The sequence below is a fragment of the Brachycentrus maculatus genome, unplaced genomic scaffold (genome assembly GCF_059751285.1).
Source record: "Brachycentrus maculatus isolate JH-2025_06_01 unplaced genomic scaffold, ASM5975128v1 h1tg000203l, whole genome shotgun sequence".
NCBI lineage: Eukaryota > Metazoa > Arthropoda > Insecta > Trichoptera > Brachycentridae > Brachycentrus > Brachycentrus maculatus.
The window spans coordinates 428,319-447,792 of record NW_028280954.1 but is presented as its reverse complement, the minus strand read 5'-3'; the positions used below and the strand labels follow the sequence as shown (position 1 = coordinate 447,792).

Here is a 19,474-nt window from a genome sequence, read left to right as displayed (position 1 = left end):
ACAGTAGCACACTCCATACATACGTTTTGATAAGAAGTTTGCGTACCTTCAGATGTATATTATTTGATTGCAAAATCACTGATTTAGGTACTGTTAAATTCTAAATATTAAAATCACTCGTAATCAAGTAGAGGCTTAAAAAATATTAATGCATTTTGCTTCTGTGTCTAATTACCTACATAAGTTCCACGCCAAATAATTTTTATGCTTATTTTGAAGAGAAAAAATAACATTATAGAGTTTTTTTTTAAAATCTCCAAATCCAGGAAAGTGGCTATTATATTTAACAAGGTTCATTTTAGTATGCAAATTTGAGCTTGTTTTTAATTAAGACTATTATAACTTGTTTGAAACAATTATATTTCTAATCCCGACAACACATACATATGTATATATGTAAATATGGTTAATGATGACAACATCTCTCGGGACACTCGCTCCCGAAACGAACGGACCATAATGAAGTCATCAAGTGGAGTAGGATTCTTTATTATAAAACAAATGTCCGTAAATGTACTGTAATTTTCATATGCAAATTCAAACACACACGAAAATGAACGCAGACAAATGTTTAAGCTACTATTGGCTGTGAAACATGGCACCTAACAAGGGCCCAGAGCAGCCGTGTACATGGCTTTTAGAATAGGTATCTGCGAAGAATTTTAGGCGCGCGGTGGTTTGACTTTGTGAGGAATGAAGAGATAAGGCGTAGGACGCAGCAAATCTTGGTCACAACTGTCGTCAAGAAAAGGCGATTCAGTTGGCTTGGCCATCTACTCCGCATGCCTCCCGAGAGCCGCCATCAAGCTTGCCTCTTTTACAAGGCATCAGGTTCCCGACCACTGCTGACAAATCGTCGGCAGTTCTCGTCAGAACTCGTGACGCGGACCTGACGATGCAAGGGAGCTGGCAGCTGACAGAAAAGCCTGGACACAGTTTGTGTACTCCATGTGCTCCACATAGGGAGCGGATATGGTTTAATATACTATTAAAGCTGATCGTCATGTTGACGATGCTGATACTCGTATTGACGATGAGGTTCATGACGATAAAGATGCTGTATCTCATAATTACGATATGGTAATAAAGATAGATCTTCATCAGCAGATGCAAAATCATTCATGCTATTTCTACGTCGTTGTCATCACTAAGGGAGTACTCGCAAACACGTTAATTAGTACGCGACTAGCTAGGCGAGGAATCACACGTGTTTCCTACGCACATTTTTTTAAAGAATATATATTGGAATTAGATTCTTTTTAAACAATATACGTATATTGAAAAAATATTATTTTTTTACTCCTCACATTTCAATAACTCTTTTCTATTTAACACCATATATTTATTTGGGAAAAACACTTTTTTTGTTCAATATAAAAACGATGTTTTAAGCGAAAAAAATCAATTACGTCAAATGTAACCTGGATTAAGAGAAAATTATGTTGCGATTTATTGTATGTTGGACCTTAAATAAATTCTGCTTCACATTCACGGGTTTCCTTGATGTTTATTTACATTATGTTTAAAGTACAATACAATAGTACCTACCTAATGGGAAATTTAGTAGACATATTGACGGCATCACGGATGTGGTCCCGGCTGAAGATTCGGAGGATATTGGTGTACTTTACGACCCAAATCGACAACTTCGCTGACAATGAGCTTCGCATTTACATATTCTTAACACGTCCATTTCCTGAGACACCTTTGGAGAGGAGAAAGGGACGGGTAATGGAGTTACCTCAGAATGGAGTCCATTTCCTCACTTCTTTATCGCCTCATCTACATAAACCGTGCCACTCAAAATTGAGATGGGATTATTTACCACTCACAACACTTTTCTCATAAAACCAATGGGTTTTTGGCCCATTCCAGTGGACTAGATGCCTACTAGATAGTCATCTACTGTGTGTTATAAAATGTTTTGATTAAAATTAAAATAATTGTTTGTCAGGTGAAGCATTTTTCGTAATTAATCTAAAATTGGTGGTCCGAACTGAATCAAATTTCAGTTTAAGTTTCATTTAGTTCGTTGGTTTATTGGATGGTATGGTTGGTGCTATCTTTAATCCCACCGTACTGAGTACCGCCTAAATTACACTATAAAATACTAATATTCACAAGATTCCTTCAATTTTTCACTGCCGAACTCGTCCGAATTTCAATTTGTTAGCCGCAGCAAATGCCCTGTTCAAAAATATTCGTTTGCCGAGGTAATACGGTAAAAAATATAGCGTACAGTAGTACCATCTGTTGGGTGATAGGAGAAATAGATGGACATTATTTTCTAACCTGTTGTCGAATAGAAAAAGCTGACGAGCTCAGTTGATAACGAATCAGCGAGTAAAGAAGATTCCTGTATTACAGATTTAAACCGTACGTTCTGTTTTTGAAGGTTGGCCAGTGTGCTTGGTGCGGCAGCCATTTTCTCTTTGAAGTAACCGGTCAGCTAGAGCACGTGTGTAAATTGTACTTTGTTCAAATAATAGATTTCTGCACTTAAATACTTGTAAAAACATCTATCTATAAGTGCCTTTTGTTTCTGTCGGCAGGTCTGCGCCAAAACACACAAAATGAACACAGACAAGCTGAAAAAGTTGCAATCACAAGTGCGCATCGGCGGCAAAGGGACCCCTAGGCGCAAGAAGAAGGTCGTGCACGCGACCGCCGCCACCGACGACAAGAAGCTCGAGTCCTCCCTGAAGAAGCTGTCCCTCAACCCCATCCCCGGCATCGAGGAGGTGAACATGATCAAGGACGACGGGACCGTGATTCACTTCAACAACCCGAAGGCCAAGGCGTCGCTGGCCGCCAACACGTTCGTGATCACGGGGCACGGCGAGACGAAGCAGATCGCGGAGATGCTGCCCGGCATCCTCACGCAGCTGGGCCCGGAAGGGCTGCACCAGCTGAAGAAGCTCGCCGCGGGAGCGGGGGCCCCGAAGGCGCTCGCCGAGGACTACGACGAGGTGCCCAGTCTAGTCGGAAACTTCGACGAAGCTTCCAAACAGGAGGTGGCCCCCGCCGCCGCGGAGGCCAAGAAGTCGGACTAACCGCGCTTCTGCCCTCAAATTTATTTTTTTGACAAAACCTGTAAGATAATATAAGGAAGCGGTGTTCTGTTTCGGTTTAATCGGAGTGATGGACGCGTTGATCGGGTCGTCGGAGTGTCAGTCACCTTTCTGCGAGTGGTATTGTCCAGTCAACGCCTGAATGTTCCTGAGTGCTTAGGAGCCCTAATATTAGAAATAAACACTATTATTGATGCAATTAATACAGTTCTTTTATCTTTTTACTCACTCAATTTCCGAACAATGTATTATAGTTGTACAAAAGTTTATTAAAACAACTTTTAAAAGCCATTTTTCTAGTTTGGTATCGAGGCCTGCGGAGCGTCCGCCCGGATTGTGATTGTTGAGATTTGGTTATATTAAAAGCAAAATGTTTGTAACATAATAACTCCATTGCGTCTTTTACTGATCACTCCTCTACTTGCTTTCCGTTTAGTTGCGATTTCTCTAACGGCGTGCGGTGATGGCACATCCCGTAACACATGTGTGCTTTGTTTTTCTTGTTAGTTATCTTTCATATTGCATGAACAATTACAATTTAAGTATTGTGTTACGGTTCGTCGGCCTAGTATATAAATCACATAGGTCATTTTTCATAATTTATTGATAAAGACTTCTCGGTTAAATTATACTGCATTATATGCACTATGAAAATACTTCACATATAAAAATAAATTCCTTATTTATGCTTAATATTTTTATTTCCTACTAATTTCAAAAGAAAACCGTAACAAATAAAAATATGAAGTGTAAAGGAATACTCTATTTTTGACTTGGCTATTTAAAAATCCACATGGCAAATGCTAAAACAGAAATCTGCGAAAAAGAGTATTACGAGTTTATATTTGAGCCTTGTGATTTTTTACTTGGGTCTTCATAGCAATATAATTTTTTCCTACAAGTCGTATAAACTTAATTCTTATACACACTTCTTAATTTATCTTTGCTCAAATTGTTATATTATCGATTAATGTTAATTACAATTTAAATTTATACCGAATGAGCGCTTATGTGATTTACATATTACTCTGACAATACGGTTTTATATTACCTCGGTGTATCGAGTTAGTAGTTGCACATTGTCATATTAAGTTTCGATCCAGTAGTCCATGAAGCTTTTTATAACATGATATTATACACAGCCACCGTTGTCTCTAGCGTTGAAAATAGGCCCATCAAAAATGCAATTATCGACAAGTTTAGTGGGATTTTTTTAACCCGCTTATGCCGACTGTCTCTTGAAAAGGACACTAATATACATTCAAATGACCCCCTTCTACGCTGAGATTGCAAGAGCAAAAATAGGTCATTTTATAGATAGAGGATGATCTTTTTATCTCTAAAAGGTCACATCTCGAATTGGCTGCATTGATCCACTGCTAGAAAGTCGTAAATATGTTTAAATGTTAAATTTTAAACCAAGTTTACGATGCAAGTTCTCAAAATGTCTGTATATTGGTGTCCTTTAAATTAAATATAAGGCTTTTGATTCTCTTACTTTTAAGTTCTCTTGGCATAGCAGGTTATACAATTATCTAATTAGCATTTTTGCATTTTTTTACGTATATTATTAAACTTCCCTTCCTATAGGCTAGAGACTCTGTGTACAAGTATATATCATGGGTGTTCTGGCAAAAAACTTTACCTCAAAATTATGCAATTTTGACTTAATGGTGGATATTATAAAGTTCTCAACATTTTTTAAACTGGCAAAATACACTGAGTAGTTTGAAATGTCACATATATATATATATATATATATATATATATATATATATATATATATATATATATATATATATATATATATATATATATATATATGGTTTTAAAAGTAAATTCAAGTTTAATAGCGGCTATTTTATACAGACTTTTTTTTAAAATGGGAATTGCATTTATTATCTACCTTGCTTATTAAATACAAGTTTTACAAATTCATTCATTGGATTTTTGTTTCTTCTAACTAAAAAAATGTTTTTTTTTTATATTTTATATAAATTTGTGTTGGGAACAGGAGGGATAATCTAGTGTGGGCCAATCAGGAACTTCTCCAATTTTATTCAGGATAAAAGTTTTAAATAACGGATTTTAGAGTTAAAGTTTTTTGCCAGTACACTCACAATTTTATCATATGGACTTCCTCATATCCGTGAAAGTAATAAAAACCGCTTAAACGTGAGTTTTTTTTACTCAAATAATCTGATATTACTGGTTGGATGGGTTCATGGTACCGAGCTATAAAAAGTGATGGTTTTTCTTTTACCAGTTGTTTGATTTAAACACACCGAGTTTGGACATCTCTTCTGTTATGGGCTTTTTTCTAATAAGTGAATTTTAAAACGTTCTCGCCAGCCGTGTGTTTTGGCTTCCATTTCTAGGAATACGACCACAAAGTGCTTTTACCGGATTGAAAGGATCTTGTCTGTGTTCTCTTCTGATCATGTTACATACTGAATAAAGTTTGTTGATGATAAAAATAATTACAAAATATTTAGTTTTATTACCATAAATAATACAAATTAATACGCATTATATTACAAGGCAAAAAAGAAGTGAAACGCAGCGTTGGAACACAAAATACCTAAATTTTGTCCGACTCCGTAGTGTGATGGTCAGCACGCTCACCTACCGTACTGGAGGTACCGGGTTCGATTCCCAGGAGAAGCTCTAATAAATAATAGTGATTTTTTTCACTCTAGTAATTATTCAATGTAACCCTGGACTGGTACCTGGAGCAGAGGGCTGATCATCTTTCCTTCATGTGTTAACAATCAAGATAACACTGTTTATATGATGCAGTGCCCTGTGCACCATCGGGTGTGGATGAGGGTTTATATCAGACATTGGATTATTCAGTCATTAAAAAAAACTGAATTATTCCAACAACAAAAAAGAATGAAAGGTTTTTCATATCAAGTTAAGACGCCTATAGAAGACATCCTGCATTTTTGTATCTCAACATAGATGAAGAAAAATATGGAAGTCTGGGTATTTACAGGGCTTTATAACCTTTCATTGGCTGGTTAAGTGATCGCTTTACACATGCAACATTCACCATTCTACCCATGATTGACAACCACACTACTCAAATTTTCGAAACTCCTAGATATGTGATAGTCTGCGTCTGTGGTGTAATGGTTAGCGTGTTTAGCTACCGGGCTGGAGGTCTCGGGTTCGATTCCCAGGGAAGGTGAAAATAAATATGTATTAGTGATTATGCATGCTAATATTTATTTAATATTACCCAAGACTGGTCCCTGAAGCGCAGGAGCGATCACCCTGCCTTCATGTTAGTAACAATCAAGATAACAATGCGTCAATACGATGCAGTGCCCAATGTACCATTGGATGCGGATAAGGGTTAGAAGAAGAAGACTACTATCACTCCGTTTCTCTGCAAGGGTAGGCAAAGAGGATGGAATGCCACACCTTTCTGTCCTGACATGCACTCCTAGCTTCCTTCACGTCTATACATCTAAGTATACTTGCCTTCCGATAATGTGGACTTCTGACACTAACAGATGAAGTGCCCTATGCACCTTTGGATCCGTGTAAATACCAGAAAAAGATATCCGACTTTTACTTTTATCCTCAACTAAGCAAATACTTGTTTTTTCAGTTGATATCTTTCACTGCTAGAAAATAAATATAAAAACAAAACACTTGCATAAGACCATTTTTGAGTTTATCAATGTAAAGATAACTACTTTTTAAAAAATACAAATTGTACGCGACGCGGCGACTAGGCAATCGCGCCGCAGCACAAAGTACTGTAGATGCCGCAGGTGCTGGCGTCAGCGCAGAGCGGCCGGGCAAGTCTCAGCCCGCGGCCGCGCTCGACGGTGAATCTACCCGCGTAGAGATCCACCGAAAGCCCAGAGATCCCTTGCGATAGCCGGCGAAGGCGGTATGTAGCACCGGCAGTCGCAACCTGCACGCAGCAGGCAACCGGGTCGTAAGTCCGGTATCGCTCCGTCGGGTCGTCGCGGCGGCTCCGTCGTCGTCCAGTCCGGGTGCAGTCAGCTCCAAAGTAAATCCGAGTCCAAGTCCAGGGGGTAGCGGCGGTCGAATGTTCCTGAGGGGCGATGAGTCCGGGCGGGCAGCGAAGTCGGGAAGAAGCGGGGCGGAGAGAAGAAAACGCAGCGGTAGTCGGTCGAAATCTGATTTATTATGACGAATATTCCCCTATATATACCCGCTCTGGGTGCCTCGCCGTAGCGCCGCCCGGCCGTGCCTGACCAATCGCGGAGGGGGGTATGTCCGCCAATCACGGCGTAGAGGGAGCGAGGGCATTCGCGTACCGTCTCCCTCTAGCACGTATAAGGACATCCCCACTCCGCTACTTCGGCGCAGTCGAGCGCGCACCACAGAGCGGTATACACTTTACAATTTATTCAGTCTATAATAATGTCTTAAAAATAGCTTAATCTAGCCTAGAGCTAATTTCTCCTCGGTATGGGCAAAGACCACCCCCGAAAGCGACACATTTCAGTCTTTATTGAGGGGGCAGTACATTGCTAACACATACCGAGGTCCCTAAGCTAATTAATTCTATTTCTAATCTAGTGTCTTCTTTACGTCGGCTACACTCCCCCCTGCCGAGGAGGCATCCTTGCGCCGACGTCGTCTCCCAGCAGCAATACGGCGAGCTTGATGGCGGGTCTCGTGTATGTTCCGGCGGCTGTCTGGACCCTGGCGCTCCTCACTTGTCCGTCCTTCCCCGGGGTGACTGCTATGACGCGCCCCCGCGGCCATTCGTTCCGCGGCAGGGCTGCGTCCGTGATCACCACGATGTCGCCGACCCTAATAGGTGCGGCAGCCTGTTGCCACTTTCGCCTCTGTTGTAGCGTCGGAAGATACTCCCGCATCCATCTCTTCCAGAAAGCATCCGCTAGCTTCTGTGCCACGCGCCATTGCTTCTTCAGGCATATCCCCGGCGGTACGCCTCTGTAGTCCGCCAAATGCGGTTGGGCCCCGCTCGACCCGATGAGGAAGTGCATCGGTGTCAGAGGGGCGGCGTCTCGGCTATCCAGCGAAACATGTGTCAGGGGGCGAGTATTAACTGTATACTCGGCCTCCGCTATCGCCGTCATTAGCGTCTCCTCCCGAGGGTACTGTTCTTTAAGTATTGCCATCAGCGCCCTCTTTACTGACCGGACGAGCCGTTCCCAGGCTCCCCCCATATGAGGTGCCGATGGCGGATTGAACACCCACTCGATTCCCCTCTTCGTGGCCTCGTTTTGGAGCTCGGGATCCTCAGCCATTCCTCTCATGGCGTCCGCGAGCTCCTTGTCAGCTCCCCTGAAGTTAGTGCCGTTGTCCGAGTATATGGTACTAGGGTGCCCCCTGCGAGCGGCCATCCTTCTCAGCGCCTGTATCGTCGAGTCGGTGCTCAGTGACGGTGTGACTTCTATGTGCACCGCCCGCGTCACCATACACGTAAACAGGGCCCCGTACCGTTTCTCACGTCGCCTTCCGATCGTGACGTGTACGGGCCCGAACATGTCCACCCCGCAATGGGTGAACGGCCTGACGTGATGATCCAGGCGGCCGACTGGCAATTGTCCCATGAGCGGCGGCTGCGGTCGCGCTTTCTGCATCCTACAGAAGCGACACTCGTAGATTACTTTCCTCACATTTGTCCGCAGTCGGGTGATGAAAAACTGTTGTCTAATCTCGCCGAGTGTTCGCTCCGTGCTTGCGTGCAGTCGCGACTCATGGTAGTGCCGGATCATCAATCGGGTGTATGCGTGTGCGCCGTCTAATATTACTGGCGCCTTCATGGGCTCGCTCACAGCGGGCGCTTTGGTTATGCGCGTCCCCATTCGCAGGACGCTTTCGTTATCTAGGAACGGGGTCAGCCCTATCAAGCGGCTCCCCCGCGGGAGGCACTCCCCCCGTCTGATTGCAGCTATCTCGGCTTGGTAGCTGTCTTCTTGGCATATCCTTATCCATGCCCTTTCTGATTCCTCGAGCTCCTGGACCGTGAGCGTAGCGCTCCCCGGACTCCTTTTTCGGCACCGATTTACAAACCGCAGTACCCACGCCGTAGTCCGGATTAGACGTCTCCACGACGAAAACCGTAATTCGTCGGGGAGCATTGTCATAACGATAGCGCTGTCCGCGCACTTAAGCTCCACTTCTGATTGAGATGCTGCCGTCGTCACCTTGAGCGGCGGCCATTCATCCCTTCCTCTTCTAATAAATTCTGGCCCGCTGAACCATACACCGGTCGGCGATATGTCCGGTATCTCGCCGTCTCGTGTCCCGAGATCAGCCGGGTTCTGTTTCCCTGGAACCCACCGCCACTCACGAGCCTTCGTGAGCTCATCTATCTCCCCCAGGCGGTGGGCCACAAACGGCGTGTAGATGCGGGAATCGCTCCGGACCCAGCACAGCACCGTCATGGAGTCCGTCCAATAGAATGTTTCCCGCAGTTGTACGCCGCATTCCTTCTTGATGGTTGCTGCTAGCCGCGCAGCTATAAGCGCGGCCTGCAATTCCAGGCGTGGAATTGACAGCGCCCGTAACGGGCTCACCCGACACTTGCTGGCCACAAATGTCGCCCTTTTCCCGGCGGCGGTGTCCTCTACGATATACGCAACGGCGCAGCTAGCTTGTTCCGATGCGTCGGAAAACACGTGCAGCTCTACCTGCTGGCCCTTGCTCGCCACGCGCCGCGGGATGGCGCACTCGGTCTCGCGCAGTATGTTTATCCAAGTGCGCCACTTATCTGCCTGTTCTATGCTTATCTCCTCGTCCCACCCTATGTGGGATCGCCAGATATCTTGCAGTAGAATCCGTGGGCGTATCGTCAAACACCCGACGAACCCGAGCGGGTCGAATATGCTCATGACCTCGCTCAGGATTTTCCTTTTCGTTGGCCTCCCGGCCGGGACCTCCCGTGACGCCGCAAACTTGAAGCGGAACTCGTCAGTCACCGGGTCCCATTTTATCCCCAGAACTCTCTCAGTCGTCGAGGTTCCGCTGATAATGTCTCGCGCGCACTTGCCCCTCAATTCCTCGGGGATTGTTTCTAGGACTGCGGGATCGTTACTCGCCCAGTTCGCGAGGGTAAACCCGCCCCGCTGTAGAAGTTCGCAGACCTCTCTGCGCAATCGAATCGCATCTGTCGTGCGATCCACAGCATCCATGTAGTCGTCCATGTAGAACTTTCGAAGCACGGCATCTCTGGCGGCGGGCATGTCCTGCCCGTGGTCTTCCGCGACCCGGTTCCGCACATATTGGGCGCTGCTCGGGGAACATGCAGCGCCAAACGTCATAGACGTCATAACCATCTCCCGAATTTCCTCGTCGGGATTATTTCGCCAGAGGAACAGCTGCGCCCGCTGGTCCTCCTTCCTTATCTTTATTTGGAGAAACATCTCCCTTATGTCCGCCGCCAGCGCGACCTTCCCCTCGCGAAATCGCATGATATTCCCCACAAGCGATGAGAGGAGATCCGGTCCATTGGCCAACATGCCGTTCAATGAGGCCCCGTTACAAAAGCTGGCGGCGTCGAACACAATACGTAATTTGTCGGGCTTGTTTACGTTTGTTACTGCGAAGTGGGGGAGGTACCATCGCCCACTCGAAGTGTCCTCTATTTCGGCCGTTGCCAATTCCCGCGCGTACCCCTTGGCGAGATATTCTTCAATCTTCCTTCGGTAGGCCCCGGCGAATTGACTATCCTTTCTGAACTTTTTCTCCAAGCTTGAGAAGCGGTTCAGCGCGATACGGCGATTGTTTTCCAAACAAGGCCCGCCTTCCTTCCATAGAAGCCCCGTCTCGTACCGCCCTTCAGGTAGGAAACGGGTCGTAGCCTTCATGACCTCTATGGCTTGCGCCTCCTGGCGCGATATTTTCGCTGCAGCGCATATTCCCAGCGCATCCACAGCATAGTTCCGCTGGACTAGCTCTTCCAGCCTCTGGTCCGCACTCAACGCCATCAGTGTATTGACGCAAGTCTGGCGGAATCGCCCCCCATGAACGACCGTTCCCAGGGCCGTCTCGGAGGCGATGTAGTTCCCGCAATTACGCGCCTCTCTTGACACAATAAGTGAGGCGTTGTCCTGGCCGATCAGTAATTGCGGGCGCACATGCTGCACCCTACCATCTATACTAGCCACCGGTTGTGGCGGTAGATGCAGCTTCCGAATCGTGTTTGCACGGAGCGAGAATTGTCCCTTCGCAGTCCCGCGCACCTCCAGTGTCACCTTCCTCGAAGTTGCATCGGTAACGCACATCCCGCCAGCACCGTGAATCCTCAATCCTCGGGCACCCCCTGGTTCCGCAATGTCGTTGGCAATCTTCGAGTCCAGCAGTGTTATGGTTGATCCCTCGTCGAGCAATGCATAGACGTCCGCTTCTCCGCGCGGACCGCTTAGGGTGACGGGGATCACCTTCAGGAGCACTGGCTCCTCGCGAGCGTGCGTGCTCGTAACCAAGTTGTAGACTCGGGAACTGTGTCCGGAGTCGATGTTCCTTTCGCTCGTACTCGCGGCTTGTCTCTCGTCCGCGAGTGGTCTAGCGCCCCCGGTGCCGGCAGCAGCGGGCGAATCCCGGCGGGCGCTGCTATCTGGCGCTCTTATGTCTGAGTCGGATCGAGCTTCGCGCACTTCGGCTCGATCCCTCGTATGAAGTGTTTTGTGGTGCGTTCGGCGGCACCCATCGACGCCGCACTTCCTCGTATTTTTGCAACTCACATACCGGTGAGTATTCGCTAGACACGCGTAGCACAGATTTTTCCGTCGCACTATGTTCCATCTCTCTGTGACACTACACTCTAGATACTCCTGGCAAGATTGCAACCAGTGGCTCTGTCCGCACAAAACACATGACACGACACTATTCACATTTTTCTCCACAGAAATCACTGTATGCACCTGCTCCCGCTTGTGAGGCCTCTCGCGCTGTCTGTCTTTTCCGCTATATACGTGCGGCTCTATACCGCCGCCTATCATTGCCGATTCCGTCATGTCTTCCAAAAACAGCGCGAAATCCTTCGCGGTGGGCCTTGTGGGGTCTCCCCTTCTGCTATACCACCATAGAAACTTCATACACAGCGGCAACTTGCTCACTAGCTCGCTTAGCAGCTGAGGCGTCGACATGTAGTCCCCGCCGAAGCTTTCCAAGGTCGCTATCGCGTTCCGAACTGCACTCGATAGGTCCACTAATGCCTGCGTCGATCCGTCGTTCTGTATGCAGCGGAGTCTTCTCACCTTTTCCAGTAGAGATGACACAACGATGTCCGGCTGACCGTAGTGAAGTTCTAACGTCTTCATTATGACGCCTACTTGGCTCGGGTCCACGAGTAATGATGATACCGATTCTCTAGCTCGTCCCTTCAATGCGCGTTGTAGACGCAGGAGGTTCTCCGGATCCGAAAGGCAGCACATCTCCGTCGACTGAGTGTACTGCGATTTGAACGTGGCCCATTCCTGCGGCTCTCCGGCGAAGACGGGTAAATCCTTGGCAGTGGACTGGCGCGCGATCAAAGCGCCGACCCTGCTGACGTCTTCTGGGACTGAAGCCGGGCTCCTTCCTTGCGAAGCCTCTAATAGTACCGCCATCCTCGATAATACTGTCATGATGTTGTCCATGTCTGTTGTACGCGCCGCGGGCTCGGGATTCGCGTCCGCGCGTCCGCGGCTGCTCTCGACGTCTCGTAGTGTAGCGCGGAGATTTCGAACTTGCGTTCTTAGCCTTTGGACGGTGTCCTCTGACGAATCCGATTCGACAGAGTCTCCTTCCATTGGCGGTTCTTCTCTGGGTGGTGTGCCTCCTCTCCCTGAGCGAAGCGATGGGGTTCTCGAAGTCATCTCTAGGCGCTCTGCGGTGAAGATCCGGCTCGAAGGACCAACTTGTACGCGACGCGGCGACTAGGCAATCGCGCCGCAGCACAAAGTACTGTAGATGCCGCAGGTGCTGGCGTCAGCGCAGAGCGGCCGGGCAAGTCTCAGCCCGCGGCCGCGCTCGACGGTGAATCTACCCGCGTAGAGATCCACCGAAAGCCCAGAGATCCCTTGCGATAGCCGGCGAAGGCGGTATGTAGCACCGGCAGTCGCAACCTGCACGCAGCAGGCAACCGGGTCGTAAGTCCGGTATCGCTCCGTCGGGTCGTCGCGGCGGCTCCGTCGTCGTCCAGTCCGGGTGCAGTCAGCTCCAAAGTAAATCCGAGTCCAAGTCCAGGGGGTAGCGGCGGTCGAATGTTCCTGAGGGGCGATGAGTCCGGGCGGGCAGCGAAGTCGGGAAGAAGCGGGGCGGAGAGAAGAAAACGCAGCGGTAGTCGGTCGAAATCTGATTTATTATGACGAATATTCCCCTATATATACCCGCTCTGGGTGCCTCGCCGTAGCGCCGCCCGGCCGTGCCTGACCAATCGCGGAGGGGGGTATGTCCGCCAATCACGGCGTAGAGGGAGCGAGGGCATTCGCGTACCGTCTCCCTCTAGCACGTATAAGGACATCCCCACTCCGCTACTTCGGCGCAGTCGAGCGCGCACCACAGAGCGGTATACACTTTACAATTTATTCAGTCTATAATAATGTCTTAAAAATAGCTTAATCTAGCCTAGAGCTAATTTCTCCTCGGTATGGGCAAAGACCACCCCCGAAAGCGACACATTTCAGTCTTTATTGAGGGGGCAGTACATTGCTAACACATACCGAGGTCCCTAAGCTAATTAATTCTATTTCTAATCTAGTGTCTTCTTTACGTCGGCTACACAAATGTTCTTATCAACAGGTGAAAATGCAAATCAATTTGTATTTTCACCTGTTGATGCTAACATCTGTAATTCGCACACGTATTTTATTTTGATATTTTAATGGTGTTATTCCACAAAATCAATACGTAATATTCCTGAAAATACATGACTCTTTGAGTAATGAGTTTTATTAAGAAAAAAGGTATGTATTTCATTTCAAATATGTGATATTTGTATGGTTGGAACATTGACATATCGCTAACTCCTTTCAAGAACGTCACTAATCAAAAAACTTAATTTTTCAAGAGAATGTTTTTAAAGTTTAAAAAGATTATATAATGTATTAAAAATAAATATCAAGCCACTTATTGAACTTTTTACTGTGCAACAGATCTTTTAAGGTAAAACCTGAAGGTTTTTTTTCTCCATTTGAAAAATATTTAGTATATTTAAAAAAATAATTAAACAATACCTTTTCTTCAAAATGCAAAAACCACACTCTGCCCTGTAGCGAATAAATATTAAGTTAAAAATATGCCGCTTTTGCTGGGATCTAGTACATTTTCTGGGCATTCCGAAAACATGCACAACTGAAAATTGATGACTTTTTATATATGACGTTGTTGAAAGGAGTGAGCGATATGTTTGACATTGGGCGACAGAGTCCACTGCAGTCCATACACAGAGCTCATAAAATAATATGGTAAGATCAGTTTGAGCCATTTCTTCTCGCAGGTTCTCGTATCTGTTACAGGCAAATCCACAAAGGCCCATTTTTTGTGCTCGTACCAGGTATGGGCAAATCCGCAAAGGCCCTTTTTTCGCCCGTATGTGATACGAGCAAAGGGTTGAAAACAGACATGCAATTATATTCCAGTTACAAGTAGCATATTCCTTTAAAAAATAGTATTAATTTTAACATTTTATTTACACAATTTCTAATGATATATGACCCAATCAATATGTGGTAGTGCAAACTAAGAAATAATAAATTGACTTATTTTTATCAGAATTGACAGGAAACCTACTATCATGTCTACTGTGTGGTTAGTCAACAAACAACATTATCCAGTAAAGAGACTAAAGCAAAGTGTGAGTATTAGCATATCATTGTGGTAGAATTCAAAAACATTAATAATAATGTCAAAGATAAAAATAAACTTAGTAATTCTGATGTATCTCTTACCACTACAATGCGGAGTGTCACTCGATATTGATTTTGTTCCATCAGCTCAAATGTCAAGTGACGATCGATACGTCTTATTGCAGATAATTTTAACATATTCTTGTCTGTCAGTTTCTTTATCAACCCTGACCCTAATTATGCTCAGACAGTCTGCCGCCCGACCCTCAGTATACTAATCACAAGTGACTGCAAACCTAATCCCAATCTGTACAATGTGTTTTAGCATCGCTCATGCTCTACCGAAAGTAAACGAATAGAACACTTATAAGCGTCTCCCACTCTCTACCAACAGTATGTAAAAGACACTTTTGAGTGTTTCATCAAACAATGTATTAAAATAGTGGGGATTTTATAAGAATGACTCAAGTGGTGGAGAAAACTACTTTTGTGGATGCTAGAAGTCTCTATTCTAATTCATATGCGTTGTATAAAGACTGGACATTATAAGGTGGAAATGAAGTAGTGAGCCATAAGTACAGACAAACCTTGCTCATGTCACTCATTGGAGGATTTAGGACACCTTAAACGAATGGCAGATCCGGGGCTGTAGCAGATACAGAGCAACGTCTCGATGGAACGCCTCACTTTATTTATTTCCAGCCAGGGGGAAGCACAAGGATTCTGCTGTGTACTTCAATTGAAAAATAAAAGATGGAAGAAAAGAAACACGTTATTTTTGTAAAACATTTTAAGGGGTTTTGTGATTGCAAGATTGCAATGCCTCTATTTTAGGGGATTGTCTGCGTGTAGGATTTCTTCTTACTATGCCACTCCATGCTTAGGGTTGGCAAATTTAACTTTGCAACTCTAAACAGCGACTTACTACTGTCTGTTGAACCAGGATATGTCTTATTCCTGTTGTGTTTACCTTCCACTTTGCCTTAATTATAGTGCAAAGTGGGAGGTCATTTTATGAGGGGGGAGAAATATACTTATTATATTAATACATAATAAGTATATTTCTCTCCCCTCATAAAATGGCTAAAGTATATGTAGAACAGAGAATGGGAAAGGAAGATTTGAAAAATACATCACAATGAGACCAGTTGAATATAGATTTTTCTGAAATTCATTCTGCAATTGGTGGGAATTCAACCCGTAATGCCAATCTAGCAGTAGAGCTATTTCTGAATTATGCCTGTTGTAACAAGAAACATAATTTTTAACTTAAATTTTACTGTAACAGACGTTTCGGGTAGAAACTGTGCCTGCTTATTGAAATTTGCAACTCAGTAGTTGCAGGGTCTGTCTGAGCTATCACTCAGCATTCACGTTGTCCTCGGGTCGTAAATCTGAGTAAAATCAGTAACTCTGAGATAGCAAGTTCGGCTCAGAGCTCTAAAAAGAGCTGTCACTGGTAACTCTTTTAGAGAATTGCGGCGGTCTGAAGTCCGTAGGGGTGATCAGGTCCAAATCCAAGTCCAGTGTGCTGGCCAAGGTCATTAGGTGAATCTCAAAAACAAGTTCTTCTAGTTGCTGGGTCGGAGCAGAGGAGCAAAGTGAAGAAGTAAAATACACAGGCTGGTAGAATACTGATTTTATTAGCGACATTAGGACCTATATATGTATACTTAAAAGATATGCGCGCGTCGCCGCTCGCCCGGCTAATGGCAGACAGGCGGAGGCCAACCAATCACGGCGTTAGAGGGAGAGAGGGCACTTGCTTGCCATCTCTCTCTAATTTAATTTTTTCAAATGATGTCAATAAAATTCCTGTGATAAATAAAATTAATGTCCAAAGTATACAAAAGTAATATACGAGACGTCTTAGTCCTGTACAAGACATTTAAACAAGTCCCGATAACAGAGGTTCTGCGGGCACTGTGCTGGTGATGGTCAAAAATGAGGAGATCAGGTCAGAGATAGTAAAACTCAAGTTCTCATGATTGCTAGCTTCCCAAGTTCTTACCCCGTAGTTCTAACTGCGATAGCTGACTGCCCTTTTATTTAAAAATGCTAGGATTTACAAAGGGTTTTTCCATAGTAATGATACAATTTTGAATGGTTCTTCTTTCTTTTTCTTTTTAATGGCTTTTCACCTATTTTGGGTGTTATAGCCAGTGTCAAGTTATTTTTTATTTATACTTTTTACATTTGACTTTCAAGTGTTAGTATTCCTGTTAGTGGGGTTAGTTTTATTAGTAATGTTAGTTTGTTTGTTGAGCTATTTTAGTGAGTTATCATACAGCTTTACAAATTTATACAATTAATTTTAAGATATTTACAAATTATTTTATAAACAAGTTTGTTAGGGGAGGTTAATAAGGTTAAGATGTTGGTGGGAAATGGAACGTTTATGCTGGAGAGGTCTGAAAGGAAGCTCGGGTAGCCGTCATTCAACGGGCACCCAAAGAACATGTGATCCAGATCCTCCTCTTCAAGACGACATTCACACATGGCAGTATCCCGGACATGGTTTCGAATGGATATAATGGCAACAATGTTTATTATTTTTTGAAGTTTCTTTTGTGTTCAGTAGGTTATGCCAATTAATATACAAATAAGTTAGTATATTATTTGGAGAAATAAAAATACTTTGTGTTCTGATCCACTCACATTTTTATTAACCAACTAGTTTCGGCAACAACCTGTTGCCCTCTTCAGGGTTTATTTATTACTAAATAAACCCTGAAGAGGGCAACAGGTTGTTGCCGAAACTAGTTGGTTAATAAAAATGTGAGTGGATCAGAACACAAAGTATTTTTATTTCTCGAAATAATATATCAATATGATCCACAAAGTTAATGCTTTCAATATTCAAAACATAATAAGTTAGTCTTTGATTTAATTGTGGAAAGATACACTCTTGAACAACATTCAGACATTATTTTTATCAAAATCAGTACTTATTTGCAAATACTGTAACAAATTTAAGAATTCAAGGACGACATTTTTCAATTAATGGAATCGAAATGGTCCACTTAATTATCCGCCCAGATCTTGTGATTTAACAGCTTGTGATTTCTTTCTTCGGGGTTATATTAAATCATAGTGCATGCGAATAATCCAACAATTGAGCAATTGAAGGACAACAATGAAATACAGTGAAAAATTGAGTCGATGGAATGCGGTCTGTCCAGAGAAGTCGTGGTGCTCACATGAATGATATTATTTTTCATACATAATGGCATAATGTAACCTTTCAAATAAAATTAATATTTGTGTCTGATAATTTGAGTTTTATTTTTATTTTTAAATTGTATCACTATTAATGAAATGAATGTCCGCCTCCGTAGTGTAATGGTCAGCACGCTCGGCTACCGTTCTGGAGGTCCCAGGTTCGATGCCCAAGGGGGGTAAAAATAAATATAAGTGATTTTTTCACTGTAATATTTATTCAATATTACCATGGACTGGTGGTACCTGAAGCGGAGTGCTGATCACCTTTCCTTCATAAGTAAAACGATCATGATAACACTGCGTTTATAAGACACAGTGCCCTATGCACCATTAGGGTGCGGATAAGGGTTTTATTATTATTAATTAATGAAAAGTCCTATAAATTACTTTGGGAGGGACCTCACCCGATAGCTGCCACCACGCTAATTCTTATTCTGAAAATATTTAAATTCTGGTCGCTAACGAGTGGGTAGGCATGCAAACATCACATCATTTGTAAATAAAACACACACTGTTGTACAAATATGTATTTAAATTGTTTGTTATATGTTTAGCTAACAGTAATAAATGCAATACGCATACAAAAATAAATCTAGAAATATTAAAACAGTGATAAAAAAATACTTATTGAAAGTTCATGAGGCATAATGCTTTGGCCAGTGATTGAAATATACTATCCGCTAGATATTCATTTTTGATCCAATAACTCCCCGATTTGGAGATTTGAAATGCTATTTTACTTATTATTGTGAGAAAAATTATGCATTTTTCCACAACAGTGGATGGTAATAGAGTATAAAACTACAAAGTGTATAAAAAAATGAAAATTGATAGCTAAATAATATTTTTTGCCAGCAATGTGATATTATGTAAAAAAAATTACATTCTGTTATTGATTTTACTGACCGCTACATTGTATTATCATCCGAACACATCTTACAAAAGGCACATTGACTTTCAATTATAATTATGCTAACCTAAAGTAAAATGTTTCCAAAAAGCAATCTAGGCATCAGACAGAGATGAAAATAGCATTATGTATTCGTAAATCTATGTAAACTGATTAAACAAAATGGTGATTTTGCCAAAAGGCATATATAAGCTTAAATCTAGATTACAAAAATATATAAGGGTCGGATAAATTCAATGGTATTAAAATACTTAAAAATATATGTTAATCTTGATATATTTTTAAAAAATGACAATTTGTTACTGCTGCCTGAATACCGGTTTATACGTCTAGCTAGAATTATTTTATCAATCAGTATTTGAATTGCCAACTTTGATTTTATCAATTTTATTACTTACAAAATAAATTTGTTGATATTTACTTGTCAAATTTATTGTACGGAATAAATATATTTCGGCGGGTTTATTGCTATGATAATG

At 43.5% G+C, this 19,474-nt stretch overlaps 2 protein-coding genes across 3 annotated transcripts; one reads left to right on the top strand and one right to left on the bottom strand.

Annotated features, from left to right (window-relative positions):
* Nucleotides 1–2,428: 2,428 nt before the first annotated feature.
* Nucleotides 2,429–3,464, top strand: LOC148307239 (transcription factor BTF3 homolog 4-like). 2 transcript variants are annotated; one of them, XM_088263738.1, is made up of 2 exons: nt 2,429–2,458; nt 2,553–3,464. In XM_088263738.1, exon 2 carries the CDS (start codon nt 2,574–2,576, stop codon nt 3,051–3,053), a length of 480 nt encoding a protein of 159 aa, XP_088119864.1. In that variant the 5' UTR covers nt 2,429–2,458; nt 2,553–2,573; the 3' UTR covers nt 3,054–3,464. The 2 variants fall into 2 exon arrangements, with proteins under 2 accessions (XP_088119864.1, XP_088119865.1); XM_088263739.1 differs by having other exon boundaries at nt 2,429–2,469.
* A 4,190-nt stretch (nt 3,465–7,654) lies between these two features.
* LOC148307238 (uncharacterized) lies at nt 7,655–12,892 on the bottom strand. Its single transcript, XM_088263811.1, has one exon. It carries the CDS (start codon nt 12,890–12,892, stop codon nt 7,655–7,657), a length of 5,238 nt encoding a protein of 1,745 aa, XP_088119937.1.
* Nucleotides 12,893–19,474: the final 6,582 nt, after the last annotated feature.